Source organism: Pleuronectes platessa, chromosome 6 (assembly GCF_947347685.1).
Source record: "Pleuronectes platessa chromosome 6, fPlePla1.1, whole genome shotgun sequence".
In the NCBI taxonomy this organism is placed as follows: domain Eukaryota; kingdom Metazoa; phylum Chordata; class Actinopteri; order Pleuronectiformes; family Pleuronectidae; genus Pleuronectes; species Pleuronectes platessa.
The window spans coordinates 11741826-11766001 of NC_070631.1; the positions used below are offsets into that span (position 1 = coordinate 11741826).

Genomic DNA, 24176 nt, shown 5'->3' on the forward strand with positions numbered 1-24176 from the left:
ATATTGTACTTTTTACTGAGTCGTCAAAATCACACCAAATTAAATATTAAATGAAGAAAGATTTCATTGTAGTATGAAGGTGAAAAGTTGAACGGTGCTTAAAATATGTGAGCCGACAGAGAGTAGATAGATATCTTGTGACTGTATTAGCATTCCTCTACGTAGAAGAAGAAAACTCCATTTATAAGATCGCCCTGAACGGCACCTTGTAAAGCATATAATGTGTAGATTTCCCTGGTAACCTAAAGCACTGAGCCTCAGATGTCTCCCTCTAATGACAGCTCCTGGTCCCATCCAGCACCCATAATGAGGTGTGCGGCAGAGGGTAAGCTCCCTAAGGCAGAGGCCTTTCCCCAGCATGGGGCAGGCATGGTTTAGAGGGGATCCAGTCTAAAGACACCAGCAAGCATCCAGATTAGGCCCCGCATAAAGATAATGAGAAGATTCAGCCTCCGGTCCACTAATCACAGATCCATCTCCCTGGAAAAGGCCACCGAGACTAAAATGAATTACAGATTAAAGCTAAAAGGACATCTGCTTGGAGGGAGATTTTGGTATTTAAGGGGAATTTTACTTTATGAAGGATCAGAAGGAGAATATATAGATTTAGTTTAGAAGATTGGATTTTGGTGTTGAGCTGAAGAAGTGATGGTAAAAACTGGTGGAGTGTGTCACACATGAAGATGAAGGCTCAGCGGAAGAGAGCTAAATGCAACTCCGACACATGGGTGCTCATAAAGACAGCCTCCACTACCAACACGCTTGTTTTTTTATAGTGACATTTTGTTTTGTGTGTGTGTGTGTGTGGGCACATTTGCGTGAGTGATGGTTACTCCTGCATTCTTGTCAGCTGTCTGCGGAACAATAACCCCTACAGAGAAATTGCCAAAGCCTTAAAAAGAAGATACACACAAAGGCAAACAAATACACACACACACACACACACACACACACACACACATAAGAGAACTTAACAGCGCTGCAGGAAATAACAACAAAGAACCGCAGCTTTAAAGCTCACACATGCTCACACACGCACATTCAGTGTGTGCCACATTCAGTCACCGATATCCCATCCTGTCTGCTCCCATGTATTCATCCTCTTGGCCGTGGCCGAGGTATTATTCATCATCGGGCCCTGCTTTGGGATCCCAGTGCTCTAATGTGATGCGGGTGCGGACAGAGCGCCTGGTTCTACCCCGAGCTTCGCTGACTGAAGGATTCAGGGCAGTCACCCTTCCAATCGAGGCGGTGGTGACAAGCCGAATCAAACAATCGCCCAAGGAGAGCGGGGAATAAAAGCGTCATTCCAATTCCCTGTCTCCCTCTCTCTCTCCCGGTCCTCTCCTCCAACTCTGATGCGAGTTGATGGGTAGTAGTGCTCCGTCACCAGTCAGACAGCAGAGAGGATTTTTCTGATACAAATGATTCAGGAGGTGGACAGAGGACATATTTTCATGTGACTGGGATCAAAAGAGTGTTCACATGTGTGGATGCATGGATGATGATGCATTTTTCTCTATATTTTGTTATGTGTTTGTGCGTGTATGTGTGTGTGTGTGTGTGTGTGTGTTTGTCTTTACAGTGCCTTGTGGTCAGACTCTGAGGACTTAATGCAGGAGCCATTGCATTAGTGCTGTCTGCTTCCTGCCGTCTTCCTCCTAAATCATATTAGTACTGTGTTTTTGTCCAATCAGCTCTTACACACACACACATGCACACATGCAGGCTGCAATACAAAAGCTAGTCATGTAATTATACCATGAACAATGTACTGTAGTCTGTACATTTTACAGCCATTGGTATGACAGTTGCAGTTTATATTGTTGAATGAAAGATTCAAGTGTTTATTGATGTTACTTCAGCACTCCCACTTAAATTACCTAGAATGACTGTCACGGGAGAGTTACCTCTGAGCTGCTACAACAAAGAAACCACTTAGCTTTCGATTTCATGATGAAATAGAGAAGATGGATAAGGAAATTACAAGCTATTGGTCATTAACATTCCAATCATTCAGGAAAAACTACTATTACATGCCTTTTTCCCTGTAAACAACATTACATTTAAATGACTAAGTCCCACTGCTGCTGACGTATCCGTCTTTGATTCGTGTCGTCTCTGACTAATCTTTACAGAAACGTGGTCTATGTGTACAAGTAGCACAAAAAAGGGCTGGACGATATGGCCAAAAATCAAATCAAGATAAAACTTTTCATATCAGTGGATGGAGATAATTATAATGATAAATATTACATTAGTATTTTAAATGTAGAGCCTTTTTTTCTGAGCAGGGAATCGAAAACACTTAAACAGCAAGATATGTATCCACATCTTTTGCTAATAATGAAAATCATATTGCAATAATTATTGATGTATTGATCAGCCCTAGAATAAAACATACATTATAATACAATATACTTAAACCTTTGATGTCCGTGGGGGATGAAACCAAGAGTGAGTTATGTAGGCCACATTGTGAGGAGAATACTTAGATTTCATCTATTTCTGTTCTCTCTTGAAAGGTCTTTGATAAAAGTGCTCATTGTTACTGATGTAACTGTTTGTATGTTCTATCTGCTGCAGGGAAACATCATCATGCACACACACACACACACACACACACACACACACACACATCTGACTGTGTCTCATGATAACTTTGGTTAGCTTACACCATTTATAATGCTGCTGCTCTATCGGTTGTGAAAACTGAGCAGCAACAGATCTGGTACCAGCTGTTTGTGACACCTCCACTGATCCTTTGTTTTTCTAAATATATACAGTAACATATACAGTAATAAAACCCATCACATATTCATTGGTTACAATTATTTTTGGAGAGAGTTTTTTTTTTTAATCACCCAATTATGCTACATTGAATAAAATGTTGACCCATGCTTTTAGCAGATCTCTAAAGTCACATAAGAAAGTTGTCAGGCTTGAATAGAAACAGAATTTCTTTCCAGCTGCAGGGCTGCTGCTGCAAAATGAATGAGAGTGAGGGAGTCAGGGCGATGCGAGCAGCCCCAGATGTTCTCTGAACAAACACGACAACAGCAGGCACAGAACAAAATGCAAACACAAAGCAAATGCAATCACTTTTCAGCCAGTACCATGCATATTGAGGCAAACACCCTTTCAATAGGTTGGGTTTTATTGCACTATGCTATCTGACATTAATGATAGTAATGGTGTACATTGATATGTCCAGCATTTGGTTTCCTGGTAAACAGGCTTAAACAACTTTTTTCAGAAAACGTGTTTTGATGATTTCTAGTTCCTCAATAGAAGTTAGATTAATCCTCTAAGCATTTAGATTATCAAGTATTTTTTAAGGTCACATTTCAGTTTCTAGATTCTCAACTGAATACCTTCTCAATATTTTGGTCGACAAAAACAAGACATTCAAAGACGATGGCAATTTGTGTCGGACATTGTGCGCAACCAATGAATAACTCTTTATTGTCAGGTTTGCTAAATGACATTGAGAATACATTGAAATGTGGAATTCTGTCCATGTGCTTACTGGCTGTCATCCCTCCCACTCACTCAACCACAGCAGTCTGACATGTGTGAGCAGAGCTACAGCTGGGTTTCACAAGACACCATAAAATACAGTTCCACAGGAAACGACTCTCTTGAACAAAAATACACACAAACATTGCAACACATTATGGTCTGTCTTAGCTCTGCGTGTGTGTGCATGTCTGCCTGTGCATATGATGGATTCTGTATTTAGATTTGCTCAGTTTTAGATTCAAGCTGAAAGTTTCAAGTGTACACAGGAGGCACAAGAGACTAAGCTGAAATATCTGGCTTTCAGAATGCTACACACACACACACACACACACACACGCATCTACCTGGACGATTGTTCTTTTTCCTCCGGGTGATTTTTTTGTGACAGCATCCTCTGCATACCATGCGTGTCTTTATGTGTTTTATTATATTGCACCTCTGTTCTTCTCTTTTAATCTCAAAGCCCCTCTCGCACGTTTGCAGCTCGGCACAGAGACACACTTTCTCACACAATGACACACACACACACTCTTTGTGTTTTGATGTCTAATCAGGTGGGAGGTGAGATGTTCTTTTGTTGTTACTTGGCTGAGGTCTCGACCTCCTTCTCTGAGAAAGTAAACTTCTCTTAAGCTTCCTCACCTTCCCCTATAAGCAGATAGTGCTGTGACCTCTGAGCAGATAGGACTGTGCTTAAGGAGATAGGGCGTTTGTGTTTATGTGTATACGTTGGTGTTTGGGTCAACTTATAGAGAGAGACAGTTTTGATGGGGAGACGGAGAGCTGAGCTGAGATGATAAGAGAGAGAAAAGGGGGATTTAATCTCTGTCCTAAATAGTGGATTTGTGATATTTTACAGCAACTTTTAACTTTGAACCCCACTCTTGTGTATCTACACACTTATTTGCTGTATCATTTGTTGCATGGGAACTGCTCTAATTTTCTTGACCGCGGATGAAGTATTGTTTTGCTCTGACATGCTCATTAACCATTCATGTCACACAACAGATATGATCTTCAAGGGCTCTAATATCCTGTCACAACATCCCGGTGAAACGGATGAACTGGGTTGTTTTGTGTTTGTGCTGAAGTATGCGGATCCACATTTTGGTGCTTCAGCGTGTGTTTGTCCGCTCTGTCCAGATGTGCAGAAATGGCTGTATGTTGTCATGCTTCCTGTTTTGCAAACTGTCTGAGGGCTGTGATTTGACGGCAGCAAAAAGAGGATGAGAGAATAAGAGTCAGACTAAATAGACATATCAAGCTAAATAAAAGATAATAAATAATAAACTGTACACTGTCAGTGTAAAAACATGTTAATATGCACATTATGATCAGTGTATATCTGAGGTATCAAATTTTTTTTTTGAAATGAACACAACACTGAAACAACAACACAAACCACACAGGTTTTACTAGCATCCTGTTTGTGTGATTCTTTGACATCAGTTGTCAGGAATGCAGTAATGATTGCCTTTGCAGTAAACAAACAGCCACTTTGAAAGTGTATGATTGACACAGATTGACAGACAAATATGGTTGTTTGGTTCCGGCGGCGAGTAAAAAAAAATCGGATTCTGAATACCCTATATTTACCAGTTTGCCAATAAACTTCATAATAAGTAACTATAGATATCTGAAAATACAAAGACATAAAATGTATATTATATATATAAAGAAAATCGATGAAAAATTTAAAAAGAAATGCACATCTTTTTTGCTGTTGATTCTTTTAAATAAAAGTTTTTATGTTTGGCAAAAATAGATGATGTACCTATATGTCATTGGTCTCTACTTAACGCGCATCTTGTGAGAAACTGAAGTTTTACAGTGTAGTACCAGCGACGCTCAACCCCACCCATCTATCATGGGATAAGCGCAGTGTAGCCCCAGGACAGTTCCCGTGACACTAACATATGTGCTCACACGCGGACTGGGACAGGGACAAATGAAATCCGGAGGGCAGAAAAGAAAGAATAGAAACAGGAGCCGTTTCCCAAACCTTCATTCATATTCAACAAAACCGAACCTCGATATCGCCAGTGAAGATGCACACTCGAAGATTAATGAATACAGAGAACCATGCTGTCAAAGATGGATGTGATATCACCACACACATTCACACACACACAAACACACACAACCACTCCTGCAAGGACAAGGCCATTAGTGTATCTTTGGGGAGTTTGTTTCTGTTCTAATGGAGAGGAGAGTCAAGTGAACCAGGAGAGGAAGCCAAATGGACAGCAGTCTCTCTCTCTCTCTCTCTTGCATTTGTACACTCACACAGTCTCTTGTTCATCAGACGTCGACATCATGCAACACTCTTATCATTTCCTCTTCTTTGAAAGGACAAGGCTCGAAATATCGACTTTGTTTTTCTGTGGAGAAAATCCCAGAAATGCGTATCAAGTATTTCCTGGTTATTCTTCTCCCATGGTTGTCCTCAAAGCAGTAAAAATACTTAAATGAGTCACACTGTTGCACTGGGTGTCACACTCCTTCATTATGAATAGTTTATTTTGAGTCAGTCGTCCATGCACCATCCTGTAGAACTAGTCCCGAGCAAACCCATATACTCATTGTAAATAGAATTCTCTTTAAATCGAAATTAGTGGCTTTTTATTCCATCTATAGCCTTTTGTGAAGTTCTTTAACTTAAACCCTTTAACTTTTGCTGTCTTGTGGATTCAAACAAAACTCCTTAACTTTTATGTTAAATCAGAGGTCAATATTCAGTTTAATATACTTGTGATCACATTAAGAGGAAACCAATGCAGTGATTTTTGTAGTTGTAGACATTGTACTGTATTTTCACAGAAATATGTCAAAATACAATATCCTCTAACTTTGCTCCTTTATACGCATAACTTTCCATTTCCTTGATCTTGTCAGTATTTGTCTTTCTTGACAAAGAGCAGACTTGCATTGGGATGCAATGGTTGTCCTGCACATGCATCTCATGCACGCACTTAACAATAACACTCACTCCAATCTGCTGACTCTCAATTAAAGAGTCTGACTGAGATATTACGAACGGCTCATCAACTGGTTTCACAGTCTCTTCAGAGCTGGAGTGTGTGTTCACGAGTATGTCGAGAGCAGAGGCAGGTGGCGCTTTCCCTCACATTCACGCACGTGCACAAAAGAATTACACTCAGTTCAAACCAGATGAGTGTAACTCACAGTTAAAACCAGATGAGTGTAATTCATCCACACCCCTGGGGAGCTGCCGGAGCCGGCAAGGATATTTGCATCCGTAATTCCCCCACCGCTACGACCGCCAGTGCACCCCCACCCCATGCCAGCTGGGACCACCAGGGCCAGGGCAGAGGCGGGGCAGGAAGTCTATTACAGACACTTATTCTCTCTCACGCAGGCGCATGCACAATCATGCAGACCGTATCTAATCAATTTGACGCCGATGTTAAACAAAGCTCCCGTTTAGGGTAATTAAAATCGCCCAATTACAGCCTGTAAGTGTGTGTGTGTGCGTGTGTCTGAGTGTGTGTCAGACGTGTTGCAGGGGCTCTTTGTTCCTGTTAAACCTTTATACGACAAAACTGAATCTTTGAAGCTGAGAAGCATCTGTTTACAGCTTGTACTTCGACACAGCAAATCAGTAATGTCATAGGAGTGCTTCTGCAGAACATAGTTTAATTTTTTATATTTAGCATTGTGTTTATATTCATTTAATTGCAACATGTGAATGTATGTGTGGAGCCCCATCATGCATATGTGTATAGGGTGTTTAAAAACAGTGTTAAGTGTGCAGCTGTTGTCGAGATTGACATTTCTGGCAGCTCATGATTTGTCGTCCTCCCTCATTATGGTCTCTCCCCCTCTTGACCTCCTCACTTGCCAGCTGGACTCATTCATAGGAGGGGTAGTTGTAAATGTGTGTGTGTGCCTGTGTGTGTGTGAGTGACATCAGGGTCATTTGTGTCTGTTTTTTTTTTTTTTTTCAAGGATATCGACAAAGACTGTATTTCTCAGTTTTTAGTTTTTCAAAAGGGGGGTGCTGTGTGAGACTGGGCCTAAGTGTTAGCATGCTAACATACTCACAATAGCAATGCTGTTGTCCATTTAATTGTAATCCATCCAGTAGATTTTGAGATTGATGTGGGGCCAATGGACTTTCCCACTAAAAGTCCCATCAGATTAGCACAGCAAAAAAACTAAAAAGTCAAATATGCAAAAAACTAAAAGAAAATCGGAAACTGAGAAAAACGTAAACTAAAGTGTATTTAGCTGATAAGATTTTTAAAATACACTTAATTCATTGATACATTTGTCTGACCCTGTCCCTGGCTTATAGAACATCTTTGGCTGTGCTCATTTGGGAGTCAGCTGGCATATTTCTAATGTCTATTGAACTGAACCTCGAGGGCTAATAGACTCGGCACCATAACTCTTTTATCATCGTCCACTCATCACATATACACACACAAAGTAACACGCACACACACACACCAGAGAGCAGGAGTCAAGGTCATGTGATGCAGTATAGGTGTATGTCACTGTGGTTGAGATGTTTTGGTGTTGTAGATGATGATTTAAAATATCACAGACACACACACACACACACACACTCACACAGTCTGAGCAGATTACACTATATTAGAAAAGGGTGAAACAAAAGCCAACTTGTCCCCTGGTGGGTTTAAGTGACAGAGGCTTTAGGTTCAGTCTGCTGTGGAGCCGTCGAGGGGCAAAGGGGCAGAGTGCAGTGAGCGGCCACCAGGGCACTGTGACTGAGTTGGTTAGAAAGGAAGCAAAGACAGATCCAGACTGACAGAAGTGATATGCGTTGTCTTGGACACTTCTGTTGTCTGCCATCATATTTCATTCTTCATGCTCCACTGCCATCTGGAGAAAAGAACTGTGCTCACACTGCCACTATTCTGTCACGTCTTTTCTTTCCCATCAGTATTCTGTTCCCTTTTGGTTTCTGTGTATGTTGTGATGACCAGATGTAATCCCAGAGGGTGCAGGGACTGAACATCATATGATTATCATGATGATATTATAGTGTTATGTGATTATCAGTCTAGTCAGTGTTGAGCACATAGGAAACACCCATTATCATTGTTTTTTAATTGATCATATTCATGGTATATTATATTTCAGAGATAAACAGACATATATATATTTTTTTTGCTGTCCTCTTACTATGTAACATGGCACTAGATCTCTAAAAAATATCCTGTGTGTGTGTCTTGCAGACCCGGAGTCGCAGAGGAAGAGAACGGTGCAAAATGTTCTGGACCTTCGACAGAACCTGGAGGAGACCATGACAAGCCTGAGAGGGGTGCAGCTCAGCCACAGGTGAGAAACAAACACACACACACACACACACACACACACACACATACACACACACACACACACACACACACACACACACACACTCAAAAGCAAAAACAAAACGACATCTGTAGAAAGTTAAGGCAAACAAACTCATTGTAAATAAGAAAGGAGAGGATCAGTTGAGATGGGCGGATTCTTATTGACACTCCTAACGGTGTTGTGGGTTGTGGTGGTTAACTGCCTGTTTGTCTTTCTCAGATCAATATCAGTATTCCTGATGGACCAGTAGCCGTCAGTCTTTGATTCTCCTCCTTCTCTTCTCCTCCTCTGCCTTGGTTAATATACAGAACTGAAGCAGGATTAACTCAAAACCGACTTCAAAGCCGTCTCTGCAAATGCACACTCACGTCTCTCATTTAAAAACACAACAGGGCACGCAATAATGCTCTGATTATATGAGCCTGTGGGTGTGTGTGTGTCCTTTCCCTTCCCCTGCTTCCTGTCTGTCACTGAATGATTTCAGCTGGGTCGAGCGCGTCTTCAGGTTTTGTCCTTGGGAGCTTCCCCTCCGGCTGCCTGTCCGTGCGTCTCCTGCCATACATCCCCCATCCGTCCCTCAGTGGGAGCTCCATGCACAGAGAGCAAATCAGCAGATGGCTCCCTGCTGGAATACGTTTCCTTCGCCATTCATACTTTTATTGTACTGTAGTAACCTTGAATTACTCCCCGCTGTCCCAGAGGACATTTTCTGCTTTGACGCCTACAGAAGTATCCTGTGCAAACAAGAAATCACATTTCCTCTGAGTTTTTAGTGCGGGAAACGCATGAATCAAACAAATGGATTGGTTTGACAAAAAAGTGGTTTATCTACACATAAATTCTCTGATATGCTGTGCTTGCATAAAAAGCAGAAACCCTCTGAAAATCCATTCGAACAAGATGGGGCAGTATCCTCTGTCTCATCCTCACTCCATTTCCCTCCTGCCTTTTTTATTTTTTCATTTGAAAAAGTCTCTGTATCTATTCTACCTGCAGACGTGTTTGATGTTACTCGAGCAGGCAAAATCACCTTCACAGTTATAGAGCCAGAAACTTGTAATATGCTAATTCTCATCATTCTCTGCCCGGCCACTGAACAGAGATGTGCTACGCTGCTGCTTTAGCTCACATGCAGATTGTTACATTAGTGATTCTGATATTTGCAGAATCACAGAAAAAGGAGCGAGTAGAGAACATGAAGGCATGTTTGCTGACATGAAAATTACACATTAACACACGCACACACACACACACACACACACACACACACACACACACACACACACACACACACACACACACACACACACACACACACACAAAGGCACCTGGATACCAAACAAACATTCGAAAATTAGTCTGTCTGAGAAAGGATGCAGGATGGGGTGATGATCAAATGGAGGAAGCAGCTCCTAAACTGAGGAAATTGAAGACGTTTACTTCCTGTCTGTTAAAAATGTCTTTATCAGCTCTTTAGTGAATGTCATTGCTGTGACTCTCATTATTGCATCTCCTCTTGTTTTAACCCATAGCTGTGTGGAGGGGACCATGTGCTACGACAGTGACGAAGCCGCCGCCTTCTCCGTCTCCAGTCTTTCGAACCGCTCCTCTCCGTTGTCATGGCGCCAGGGTCAAGCCAGCCCCCGTCTGCAGGCTGGGGACGCTCCGTCCACAGTGAACACCCAGGTGGACATCCCCCGCCGGATCAGCCACTCCTCTCGCATCCACCTCATCGAGGCCCTGGACGTCACAGACCCGTCCCTGCTGAAGGGAGACTACCTCAGTGACAGCGACCTCGGGGGGAAGAGCCAAAACGAGGATGATGAAGACGATGATGATATTGATGATCTTGGGAACGGGTGAGTTGTGTTCTTCTTTTGCGTTTTTCCCCTAAGCTGCACCTTTATAATGATAGCAGCACATTTCATGACATGGACACGTCATTAATGAGGTTAGCATTCCTCGCAAGTGGAATCCTGCAGATAGTGATTTAGCAGCACAGTTCTGTAATGAATCACAACCCCCCCCCCCCCCCCACACACACACACACACAGCGTCTGCTTGACACTGGCATCTCTACCCCCCCCCTTTTTTATCTGTAGCCCCCCCGATGCAGCTGGCTCTGCCACAGTCAGTAAACAGCCGTCTGGCAGAGTCTGAGAATGATGTCACCGTCGTCCAGCCCCCTCGTAGAGTTCATTTTCAGCAGTGGACGTGCCGCCTTTGCCAGCGGGCCTCCATTCAGAGGGCCGGACGCAGCGTTGGCCCATCAGAGCCCCCGTGGCAGAGCTAGTATACAGACGTCTTCAGAGACCAGCTCACTTGTTATGTCTCGCCAGTGTGGCCCTCAGCCAGAGCTGTCAAAGTCAGAATGAGCTTTGTTTTGAAGTAGCCATGGATTCAAAAGATTTAATGTTGTGATCACATCAGAAAACAAAACAAGATCGATTTCATCTTCAGGTTCGTTGGCATGTTTGATTTGTTGTGTGGAGGGTGGTATACCCTGGTGCTGTGGCTTTGAAACTTTTTTCCCTCCTATAATTAGAACATCTGCAAAGGTATCGTTTCTCACATAACACACACAAACACACACAAACACACACACATCTGTGCTCGTTTCACACAACCGGCTGGCTGCCTCCAGCTGCCTGTGGCAGCAAAGACTTAGCAGTTTACAAAACGTGTGTCGTTGTCTGTAACCATCATTTGTTATCAGCTGTATAACTGGCGACAGCGGAACAATCACAATCCTTTTCATCTTAATGGGAATGGGTTTTCCTGTCTGTCTGCGTGTTGTTGTTGACAATAATGAGATGACCCAAGATTGTGTATTGTGCCTTGTAGGTGTAAGCTGTTTATCTTGAATGAGATGGACAGGTCACATGCTGGTACATGTAGTTGTCTCCATCGTTCTGTCAGGACAACACATCTCCTTCTGACTATGAACCTTCAGGATGAATTACATTAGTTAATTCTCATCAGTACACAACACAAATACAAGACATTAAGTGTAGAGGTTCTAAGCGTTCCTTGGACTTTCTCTCGTTAGTTTTGGAAAACATGCAGCTCTTGTCCCAAAATGAGAAGGTATGGCACAACATCCAGCATCATGTTTCACTGACCAACTCTAAACACAGCGAAGAAAAACACATTATCTCATCATAAACTAGGATTCTGTGTGTGTGTAAAACCAAAGTAAGAAAAATCCTTCTGCTGGCCATAGCTTGACATCTCCACGGTAACCACAAAAACCAGGAAATCAATTGCAACACAGTTCCTGGTCCCTGTAGCTCTCCTGTATATCTGGTCATGGCCTCCACTCAGTGGTTATACAGGTTTACATTGTTCTTTGTGTGAGGAGGCAAAACAAAAAACAACATTTGTTAGTGGGTTTAAAGAAAAACATTGAGAGAGATAATAGCAGCCGAACATTGTATTGTCTATGAAACTAAAAACCTTTCCTGGAGAACAAAGCGAGATCTCCAAGTCGTTAGTTTTATCCAACCAACACCATCTAAATCATAGAAAACAGGCAAATGCAGCAGATGCTTGTGCTTGAGGAGCTTGAACCAGCAATATAAAAACTATTAAGTGTGTTAAAGTATTAAGAGCATTGATCTGATATCAGAATTGTTGTTGATTTAATTTCTATGTTACGTTTTTATTTTCATTTTTGTCCGTATGACTTCTAGCACGATTACACAAAAACTACAGAACCAACTTCATTGAAATTTGGTGGAAAGATATGACATGAGCCAAGAACGACCCAATCACATTTTGGGGCAGATCCGGACAAAGGGATGGATCCAGGATGGGTTTTTTTTTACATTGTGAGATCAGATGTTCTTTTAAAATGTTCACCAATTTCCCCCGGAATAATCTATTGATCTTGATGAAAACACATTTATGGAACTGATATCTACGAGTTAGTGCAAACTGGTGCAGCTTAATAGATTCTAAGGGAACTATGGGGAGGTTTACAATCTGAGTGTCATTCTATTGCAGACGTGGTGTGATGCCGACTGCAGTTTCAGACTAATATACCTTCACCACTAGAGGGCAGCCTGGGTTTGCTGTTTCTCCTTCCCCGGCTGCTCTCTTCATCTTGAAGTAGCCCCTCGCTGGATTACTGACCCTTATCTCATCATTTATTACACATTCTCATCCATTATACATGGAGGCACTACCCCTGTCACACAGAGGTCACGTTACACTACCATGTCTCATCCTTACATATATTATACATAGGATTTCCCTGCATACATTATGCATCACAAATGCACACATGTTCTTTGTTTGGGTTTTGTCTTCCTCATCTCTTTGTTGTGTTAAATGGAGACCAAAACAACAATAAATCCCACCTCACTCATATATGTATGGATGAGCAGGATTTGAGTCATGGTTGGTCTCACTGTGACTCACCTCAGTTATATTGTATAGACATGACTCACTTTCGCACAATGGTGAGTTTACAGCGACTGGGCCATGACCTGCCTGACACAGACCTTATACACTCTCTCACACACAAACACACAACACACAGACACAAACTGAGTCAGGGCCCTTTTATGTCAGTTATCCGCTTCCTGTGCTTCCCAAAGCCTGGGCCTCTTCTCGTCTGAAGAGTCCCACTTACATCTGGAACCAGACCTCTCCCACACACTCTCACAAACTCTCACTCACACACTCATCACCCTCACCAGGAAACAGCAGGGAGGGGTGGGGGCGTGAGATGGTCCTTCTCCTAAGCAGTAATGAGGTTTTGTCCGGTGTAGACTGGGTTATATACAAATCTGCAGTTCTTCATACATTTTAAGTCTTTCAGTTCATCCTTACCTCGGCCAGGCTATATTTTCGTCTGCCTTTGTTTGTTTGTCTTGTTAGTTTTCATGATTGCAGAAAGCTATTTGACGGATTTCTACGTGCGGATCGTGGATACATATCTTCAATTTTTTCAAGATTGTGAAATAGGGCGATTTCAACATCTCAAAGAGAATAAATCATAGTTCTTGGTGGGAAAAGGCATGTGTAGGGGACTAATATCCATGTGTCTGTACAATTTGCTGCAGATCCAAATAATAACCTTGATCTAGTGAATTTTACTCTGGTTTCATAAGGGGACTGTTGGGCCTTGTTAGAGGTTGGTTAAGTTTGATAAATAAAGTGAATTTTACACTGTGTATTGATTTCTTATTAGTTTTCTTTACAGTTTAATTTACATCCCCAAATCTGAAGTGCTAAGAAACACACATGTGAATATGTGTACATGTTCCTATTTGCAGCTCGGTTAAGAATTTTATTTTTTGTTGGCAATTGTTTGCTATAACAACGTTATAAGGTGATAATATACCAGAGCTGTCTGTATGAAGGATTTATTTGAAGTTCCCTTCACTATTTAGTGTCCAAAGTTTCATATCGTCATAATAGAGACAAGCAGGCACCTTTAAGAAAAGAGCCAACTCAACATATTTCCCAATTTCAACACTTATTAGTCATTAGCACTGCTGACATACATAGGGGGCTTCCTTATGTGAGGCACGGTGGTCTGAAAAGGTATTAGCTGTGTATAGACCTTTATATACAGTCTATGGTATAGACTAGAATAGACAATACTTTGTTGTCTACCTTTGTCAGGGCACAAATTTGTCTTTGCTTATACCTTATAGGTGCAAAAAGTGCTATAAAAATAGATATATGACGAACCTGAATGAACCATAACGTCTCCATACAGCCGGTGTCCGAGCCTCATCTGGGCTTGATAGAATGTATTGATTGTCTTCGTTGTCATGTGTGCAGTGATAATGGGCTCAACTCGCACACTCACACACACGGCGACCATTGGCTGAGCATGCGTCTTGTTTTCCGCCCTGCTGGGCCGCACGCTTTTGTTTCTGGATGGAGGAGCGACCTCCCATTAGTAAACGGGCGGTCTCCATGGTAACAATGCTTCACTGCACTAAACGCCTGAATTATGAAAATATTTTTTTGGCAGCAGACAGACACACACACACACACACACACACACACACACTAAGCTCCCCTAAGCTGCTCAGAGTCGGCTGACTTAAGTGCTTTCTAGAAAAGCAGAAGTGAGCTGCTTGTTCCGAATGCGAGACCAGTACAGTCTACAGAAATGAAAGAAGAACTTTTTTAGAGGAACTGAGTGTTTTTTTGTTTTCAGGAACAAGATTTGATATCATCGGTCGATTTTCTGCCATAAAATATTTGGCCTGATTCAAACAGGAAAGTTCATTATCTGATAACTTATAATCTTGTAATCTTCTAATGGTACAAGTATTTCAAATGAAGTGTAACAGGACTTTGTGTGTGTCTCTGTGTGTGTCTGTGTGTGTGTCTGTGTGCGTGTAACACAACAGACGGCAGTTTTTTTATTTTTTTAATTCAGCTATACTCTAACCCCATCTACTGGCCAAAACTTAGAAACACACACAAAGCAAAACTATATCAGCCTGACACATCTGATCAATGAATTCCTCTTCCCACATCTGGATCAGATTTTCGTTTCAGGTGAAAGATCAGCTCACTCTCTTACTCATTCTGTCTGTGTCTATGTTTGTATCTTACTCACACACACACACACACACACACACACACACACACACACACACACACAAACGCACACACAGTGGACACACCCAGGGCTTTTCCTCTTGTAAGAGCCAGATCTTTATACTGTGACTAACTGTCCAGTTAAATGGTAAAATGGTAAATGGTCTGTGTTTATATAGCACTTGTCTATCTTGATGACCACTTTCCATTCAGTATTTGGGGATATGCATTCATAATGTTTCCTTAAAGGTCATGTCCCTTATGTATCGGCACACTCCCAGCTCCAGGTTTCAAAGTCAGTATTCTGTGGTCACTGTGGTGGTCCAGGCCAGGTCCTCGCCAGACAGGCAGGACGCCATCTGATCTAAACAACTGGGTTTCATCTCTCCAAAGAATGTGCTGCCAATAATCATCAGGCTTCTTTTCATGTTCTTTGACAGTTTGTTCATGTAATTTTGAAAGCTGTGGGTTTTGAAAGCTGTGGGTTTCTTCTTGGACGCTGTCTTCAGACAGTGTCCTTCACACTGTCTGCTCGGTCACTGAAACACCACAGGTACTTCTTGTGCTAAGTCAGCACTTACTCATCTGTTTATTTAAATGCAAGGTTGTGTAAGTACCCACTTGTTTGTGGTGTCGTTTTTCAAGGGCAGCCACTGTGACCTCTGTTATTGGTAGTATGGCAACTGTGTTTAACCACATGTTCAGTTGCCTCCCATCTTTATTAAGTGCCACAGTTTGATTTTTTACTTCTCAACCTTTTCTGGTCTTAACACTAAACCACTCACACACATTCATACAGCGCTTATACATGCCAAGTCTTTTTCTGTCATACTCTGACAGACTGTAGGACTCAGGGATCGAACCACCAATGTTCTGGTTTGGGGACAACTCCCTTTACTTCTCGAGCTTCAGCCGAAACAACCAAGACTACAGTTGAGGAACCTGTATATATAGGTTTTGAAAAGTTGTTACAGGTGCATTTTATCAGAACTTGGAAGTTGTCAACTTACATTTCATATCAGTTAACTGCTACTGACCGGAGCTCAGCCTAATTAAAAAAATATATGACAAAAGTGCCACAATAAAGATTTGCATAAAATATTTTCTTTCTTTGGATTTTCTTAAAACAAACCACGTCACTAACTATTCTAAATTATGGGGTCACCCGTCAACTCCTAGGATGTGAATAATTTGTATGTGTCTTATTTATATCCTGGTTTATTTTGCTCACTATATCTGTATTTTCCTGTCACTCGACATTGTAAATTAGGATCTTCGTCAATAATTCCTCCAGTTTAAATAGAGATTAATAATAACTAATGAATATTATAATTAACTATTCAGAGAACTCTTCTTCTTTAATCAATTATTTTGAATTCGGTACAACCGATAATTCTCATTTTAGATTACCGGAATAAAATATATATATACAGCAACGGTATCTCATGATAGTTTATTTTGTTTGAGATATTGACAATTTGATTTACAGAAAATCAAGCTCCTGTGCAAGCTTCACTGTGACGGTGGGTGAATGTGTTAGTCCATCACTACTACAGGAACGTTTTATTTTGTATGTGTCTTGGCACATATTGAGGTGTAGGTTTCCTCCCTTCCTCACCATCATTTCTCTTTAAGTGACAGTGTGTGCCAGAGATGGTGTGATCTACATGCAGACCTGACGAGAGGCAGATCGAGGCATGGTTCAGGTGGGTGATGGGCCATGTGTTGCTCTTGTCATCCACTACCTGCTCTTCTCTGGGCCTCTCTGCTCCTCTCTGCTGCTCCGGTGGCTCTGTCTCTGCTCAGTGCGGCGTGTAATCAATTACTTTTCCTGTCATTACGGAGGGGGCTGGACTCTGGGGAGGAGTGCGCTCTTTCTTTGTTCCAGCACGTGTGGGCAAAGCACTGGAGGGAACACCCGTGGAGAGCACACACACATACACACACAAACACACACACACACACAGCGGTTTATTAACTAATCAGAGCCATTCACCATCATCACATGAGCATTTCTCAATATGAGTCATGTGAGAGACTTTACATTTTTATTTGTATTTAATTATGCCTGTAATCTGCTTAATATGATAATTACATGTAATTCATATTTAGTAGCAGAACTATATTTAAAAAATATTGTTTATCTGCCCGGCTATTTTGCTTCACGATGATGTAACCAGCTCCAGCTGTCTCAGCAGGATGCCGCTTACAAACAATAATAACATTAATCTGTTGTCTGCTACAGTGGCACAGAAAAACGCCCCCCCCACCATACGCTCATATATACATATACAAGCATACAAACACATTAAAAGATTTAACAGGGAGTAGCATATGGGGCTGAGGAGGGATTTACAGTCCTAGAAACCCCCGGACACCTCCTGTCTCAGCGAGAACAATGTCCTCTACACATCTTTTATACTCCGGTGTTTGCTGAGGCTGTATGAGCCACATGGTTTTCATGATTAACCTCCTTAACTCACTACATGACACAATGTAATTTACTGTAAAACCAGACAAACAAACAAGGACAAACTGAGACTGAATCAGACTTTCTTGTTAGTGTTTATTCTGGACTGACTTCCACTGTTTGCTTGAGACAATATTTGCCTTGCGTCACTCCTTTTCGTAGCGCTATTAGTCTATCCACGTCTCCGTCTGTCTGTTCTCACACCGGCAACACACACACACACACACACTGGTGTTAATATCCAAGTGGACTGCAGTCAGTTGTTGCAGGAATGTTCGACTTCTACTCCTGTCGGGCCTCCGTGGAAATGTTTAGTTTGACTTTGGGCCATCTCATTATTGTGAAACACACTGATGTTGAGCAACAAACACATGTTCTGGATGGGAGCTTGGGAAATACGCTTAAATCCCACAGACAGTTTTTCCCACATTCTGATTTGGAAGAAAAAAAGTCAAGATTTGGAAAGTTTTCTCTACTTCTTTTCAGCATCTTTCAGACATGATCTCTGGAGAATATCTGAAACAATTGGGTCCGGACTTTCTCACATGTTTTTGTTCACAGCACATAGACACTGGCATTGGCCCTTATCACCAAAAGCTCTCTTGACCTCTTGTCTGTGTCTGGCAATATGTGTCTGGAGTTCTTACTCAGGGGCTGAAGAGAGAACCTTCAGAGAAAGTTCTGAGACTCTCACTCTGACATTTTGCGCTCTCACATACATTACAGCCGCCCCGCAGAACGCCAGGAGAATATCTGGAGTTCAGTGCTTATCTGAAAGCAGTTTTGCTTAAACTTCTCCAGCATCCATCTCCTAGTCCACCTTTCACTATACTCTCTTCCTCCTGAAGGCCATGTCATTCAGCTTCCTCTCCCCCACTCTGCATCAAACCCCACACCAAACCCACTGCCAGGGCTACTGTTGCCAAGACCCCTCCCCAATGCTGAGGCCTGGTTAATCCCTAGGGAGACGCTACAGTATAATCCCTGCTAATCCCTGGCTTCCTCTTATGGCAGGTTTGGAAAAAGAATAAGAGAACTCAGGACATGGTCAGCAGACTGCAAGGACAAGAGGGCGTGGAGAGGGGGTTTATGATGAGTTTGTGTGTGTGTGTGTGTGTGTGTGTGCACGTTGGTGTGTGTATGTGCCAGCAGGACCCCCACATAGTTCAGAGGGATATGTTACCATGTCAACAATGCGAGCGTGCAACGGAAATAAATGGAGAGAGTGAGCGTTCGTGTGAGCGGAGCTTCTTAACTTACAGAGGTCGAAATGTCACGACTTCTGCCCGATGACCAATTTCAGCCCATTTCCTCAGAGGAAAGAGGTGGATCCCTCTCTTCCTGGAGATGTATTTCTTTTCTCTATTTTCTTTTCATTTGATTCAATCACACTTGACCCCCAGAAGAGATGAAAATGGGGAAATGACCTGAAAACAACAGCTGATGGTGAACATGATGCTAAACCAACAAGTGCAGATATAAACCCTATCGACTGAGATCATTCAGTCAACAGAGGTTTGCTTTTCAGTGTTAGGAGGAAGGCTTTAGATTTAATTTGGCCAATGAGGACCACAAGATATACATGTGGGCTCGCACCAGTTTAATGTGAACAATGAATTTAAATTACATATGTTAAAAAAAAAAACATAGTAGTGGGTAGTTTTTCCTCATTCTTGTTGGGAGTTAGGAACAGAGAAAATCACACCTTGTTAAACCCTATGAGACAAAAGTGATTGTGAATATGGGATATACAGGTTAAATTTCATTCATTGATTAATATATAACCAGACTGATCATTTAGACTGGATTTTGATCTGGATCAAGCATTTTTAAATCAGCGTCTTTACTACTTTGAATAATCACGACTTCACTGTGAACAATTATCTTATGGAAGAAAAAGTCCCAGTGAATTATATTCGCTCAGATATATTAAATGTTACTAGGTTTATTTTTAGCTTTTTAAGCAAATCCTCGATAGGTAAGTTAAGTGGAGCTTAATTTAATTCCTAGTCACTTTAGCAGCATGGCTGGGGATACGAGTGTCAAGTGACTGCTCTTTCGGTCCAATACTGAAAATCTGCATTCTTAATTAGATAGATTAGACATTCATGGTCCCTAGAGGATAGATGCTGATGACTTTGATGATCCTTTGACACCATAAGGTTGATCTGGGTGAAATGCTTCAGCAACTATTTGAATGATTCCTAGGAAATTGCCACTCCTTGACTTTCCTTTGAGTTGTCAACTTGTGCCACCATCAGTTCAAGACATTTTGAACATTAAACCTGGCAGACATCAGTAATGTTGTAATGCCCATGTTAATCTGGCAATATTTAATTGAAACATGTTTCTGCAGAGATAATGTTAAATTTGTTTTAAAAATGTGATTCTTTAATTAGGTGAGAACCACAAACCATTCAGATCTGTTGTATTGGGCTAGTAATGTGTGGTATAATAATAATAATAATAATAATAGTAATAATCTATATGCAGGGTTTGCCACTACCATAGGAAATGTAGCCAAACATGTTTATTTGAAGAACAAATGTCATTGTTTGTGTCAAACCTTGGTTTCAGTGTTAAATTACTTTCTCTGTCATTGAGAGAAGTTTGAGTATATGGGGAGGTTCCTTCTTAAAAGACGATTGGTTCCCACAGTCTGCCCCTCCCCCCCACCCCCCACACACACGCGCTCATTCGTACCTTCCCTCTACATCTATACAACCTTTATACATTCTTACATCCTCTATAGGGGGTTAATGAAACTGCATGGTTAAGGACAAGCTTTTGAGAAGCTTTGGATTGAAGCCGTCTCAAATCTACACTGCACACACACTCCAAAACACACACGAACACACACACACACACACACACACACACACACACACACACACACACAATATGCACACTACTGCTGAGCCTTGGAAGTTTAACAGTGGGGTGTGATGGGGGTTTGTAATGCGCATAAGACTTAACCCGGCTTCCCTCCCATTGACTCCCACCGTGTTATTCTCTGGAGCTCTTTTGACATTAGTCACACACTTTTCTTATTTGGCCCTCCTGCCCCCGTTCCCTCTTCCTGTTGTTCCTCATTACACCATCTCATAATCTCATCCTTTCCCATGTGCACCAGTGCTCCCAACAGTGAACATACCCTCATTACTTTCCCAGGAGACACAGGTTGCACCGGCTGCACCAGCCTGTTGCGCCATATTCCCCTTTTCTATTGTGGTGGCAGTTTTTTCCTATTTCTTTTGTGTCTCGTGAAAGAAGAAGGATCTTTGAATTCAAGATTTTTTTAGCAATTCTACTTCACATTGTCCTCAGCAGAGTAGTCCTTCAAGAATAGGGTCCACTCCCAGAAAGAGGCTAATTAGATGCTTTAGGTGGTCCAGGCATGGAGGGTCCCTCAATTAACCATGAAAGCAACTTCTCAGACTGGAACATACAGTCTTTGATGTAAAGTTCTGAGTGTGTCCCTGTGATGTGTTTTCAGTACTGCCGGCTTTTAAAACCGTGGTCTGATGTTGGTGAGCTAAAAGACTGAGCATGCAGGTACACAAACTGGTTTGACCCTTACTCTCTGGCTCTGAGGGAGCCGGCTGTTTGTAAAGAAATCAGACAAAAGTGTGTGTTGGAGTGGGTTATGTTTATGAGGAGTATTAAACCTGCTTAGGACTGTGTGGGCCTAACTACAGTACATACGCAAACAACTACTGGTACAACACTCACAACAAGGTTTATTAATAGGTGTAGTAAACATTGTTTTTTAAATAACTCTTATTTGATTGATTCATTCGATTTTTCACCTTTCAGTCTCAATATTGATCTGGAAGCCAACATGGACTTGAAGTTTTTAAATGCTGAATCTCAAAGCTGTAACAGGAGCCCAGAGGCAGCTCTTCCAAATTTGGCACAATACTTGTTTGTGTAGCAGCTCATCACTCATTGAAAGTAAAGATTAATTAACAAATGCTTTCATAGTTTATATTAATATACTTTTAAGTAATTCTCATCAGGTAAATAACTTTGTTTTCCCAGATGACTTGAGTCTTGGAAGACAACGTAGGACTTTAGATGTTAATGAGTGTGGATGGGGAGATAAAGTTGGAAAAGAGAGTGTTGTGGTGTGAAGAGCAAAAGATAATAGATTACAGGCTGACAGTTCAAATGAAGAGGAGTTTTCCAGGCTGGTAAATGTGTGTAGGGGGTTGTTCTATTTTTGTTTGTATACAGTTTGTGGGTTAGTAAGTGTTCTTAGTGTGCGTGTGTGTGTGTGTGTGTGTGTGTGTGTGTGTGTCTGTGTGTGCTTGTGTGTTCCTGCTCTGATAAGGGGGATGAGCTTTCCCAGGTCTCCCTTCTCTTTCATCAGCAGAGGAGTGACAGGTTCCCAGGGTCACAGGGATGACCCCTTCCTGTATACTGTCATTACACAGTTACATCACCACCTTATTACACTGGTCCTATTGCACCATCACACACACATGCACTGATGTTGAAAACAAGCAGTGTGGTCTCAGATCCGGGGTGAAAAGGAGAGTAGCGGGGACAGGGGAGCCAAATAAACAGAGAGGCAGACAGAGGGGGGCATGTCTGGACGTGAAGCGGAGCTGGCCAGGCCGACGCAGTGCGCTGTCCAGAGGACCCTTCCAGAAACTCGGATGAGAGTTAAGCTCACACTGACTTGAGCAGGATTTGGTGTCTGGGTGTGTGTGTGAGCGTGAGTGTGTTTGTGTGCACATATAAACTGTTTTCTTTCCTTTAGTAACATAGGCAACAACGATGGCAGTGGCTCCAAACACCCTCATGCCAGTGTGCCAATCAGACCCCCCGAAACACACACACACACACACACACACACACACACACACACACACACACACACACACACACACACACACACACACACAGACGCACACACACACACTCTGTGCCCACCTGGCTCTGCATGGTACGGATGAGCAGTGGCCTGAATAATCCTGCCTTTGTTCCCCCAGCGCTTAAAAAGAGCGTTTTAATGATCTTTTTCTCTTCCTCTCTCTCCGGGTGAAGTGTTTTCTCCAATCTTTCCATTTCTGCATTCTTATTTCTTTCTCACACCATTTTCTCTCTCCTGTCTCCAGTGAAAAGACGGCGTTAATCATCTCCAGCCCCCCCCCCTCCTCCTCCTCTAACTGCCTCTCTCTGTCCTTCTCACCCTTCATTCATTTATTGAACTGACCCAGCAGACAGGCAAATCTATTCACTGGGGTCCACTCAGAGCCTTAAAGTGTTTAAACACCACTGGATGCTGTGAGGGGGGCAGAGCTCACGGCGGGAGTGGATACATGATACCCACTCTATTCCTCCGCAAGTCTCCAATAGCCAATACACACTGTGTTACAATAGAAACAGTGGAGTCATTTACCCTCCCCGCTTCATTACATCCTGATTGAGGCTTATTTATGCCACAGACGGTTCGACTGTTAACCAGCATTTCCTCCAGACACTGGGCAACTGTTGCATGATATTCATGAGTAATAAATAAACGTAGAAAGGTTAATTTAGTGTACATCAAATTTAAAGTAATTTACGCAAGTGTGACCATTAAAACTCCAACTCATTCCTATTTAAATCCACATATATATGAGAAAAGTGTCATTCTAAACGATAGAAGAGAATACTTGGCGCTAAGGCCCAATAGTCTGCACCAAATTTCACACACTCATAGAAATCCGCCCCCGAAACTGTGTTAAAGTAAGTGAGATAAAAAAAAGTAAGAGTGATAAAAAAAATCCTGGATCTACCCTCTGTTCCAGATCACCATCAAACATTAATGGGTTCTCCTCTGACCCATATAAACATCCTTTCAACACATTTTATGGAAATCTGTCCAGAAGTTTTAATATTATCCTGTTAACAAGCAAACATTAGTGAAAACCCCCTTAGTGGAGTTGACAAAGGCAAGACAATGAAGAATGCTACAACCCGGCAACCAAAACTTTTTTCTTACAAACTGCTGCGGCAATAATAAATTATCTATTAACCAGCAAGGCCATTTATATCTAACACTTGGAAAGACGCACAGACAGACAGACAGGTTAAATCAGTGTCAGATAACGTCCAACATTGAATAATCCAACTTAGTTACCGAGTGTTTCTAAGACACTTTCACTTTTGATTAGTGAATTCTGCTCAAATACCTGGTGATCTCATGCCCAGATAACTATCCAGTCGTGCAGTGAAGTGTATTTTAACTTTGACTCAAGGAATGGACTAGCCTAAA

At 42.0% G+C, this 24176-nt stretch overlaps 1 protein-coding gene across 8 annotated transcripts in view; it reads left to right on the plus strand.

Moving 5' to 3' along the window:
* nav1a (neuron navigator 1a) overlaps window positions 1–24176 on the plus strand; it is a 75673-nt gene that overhangs the window by 14315 nt on the left and 37182 nt on the right. For all 8 annotated transcript variants that reach the window (XM_053424709.1, XM_053424708.1, XM_053424713.1 and 5 more), the window contains exons 3-4: window positions 8748–8850; window positions 10404–10730. In XM_053424709.1, the coding sequence (XP_053280684.1) occupies window positions 8748–8850; window positions 10404–10730 (430 nt within the window). The remainder of the gene's footprint in view (window positions 1–8747; window positions 8851–10403; window positions 10731–24176) is intronic.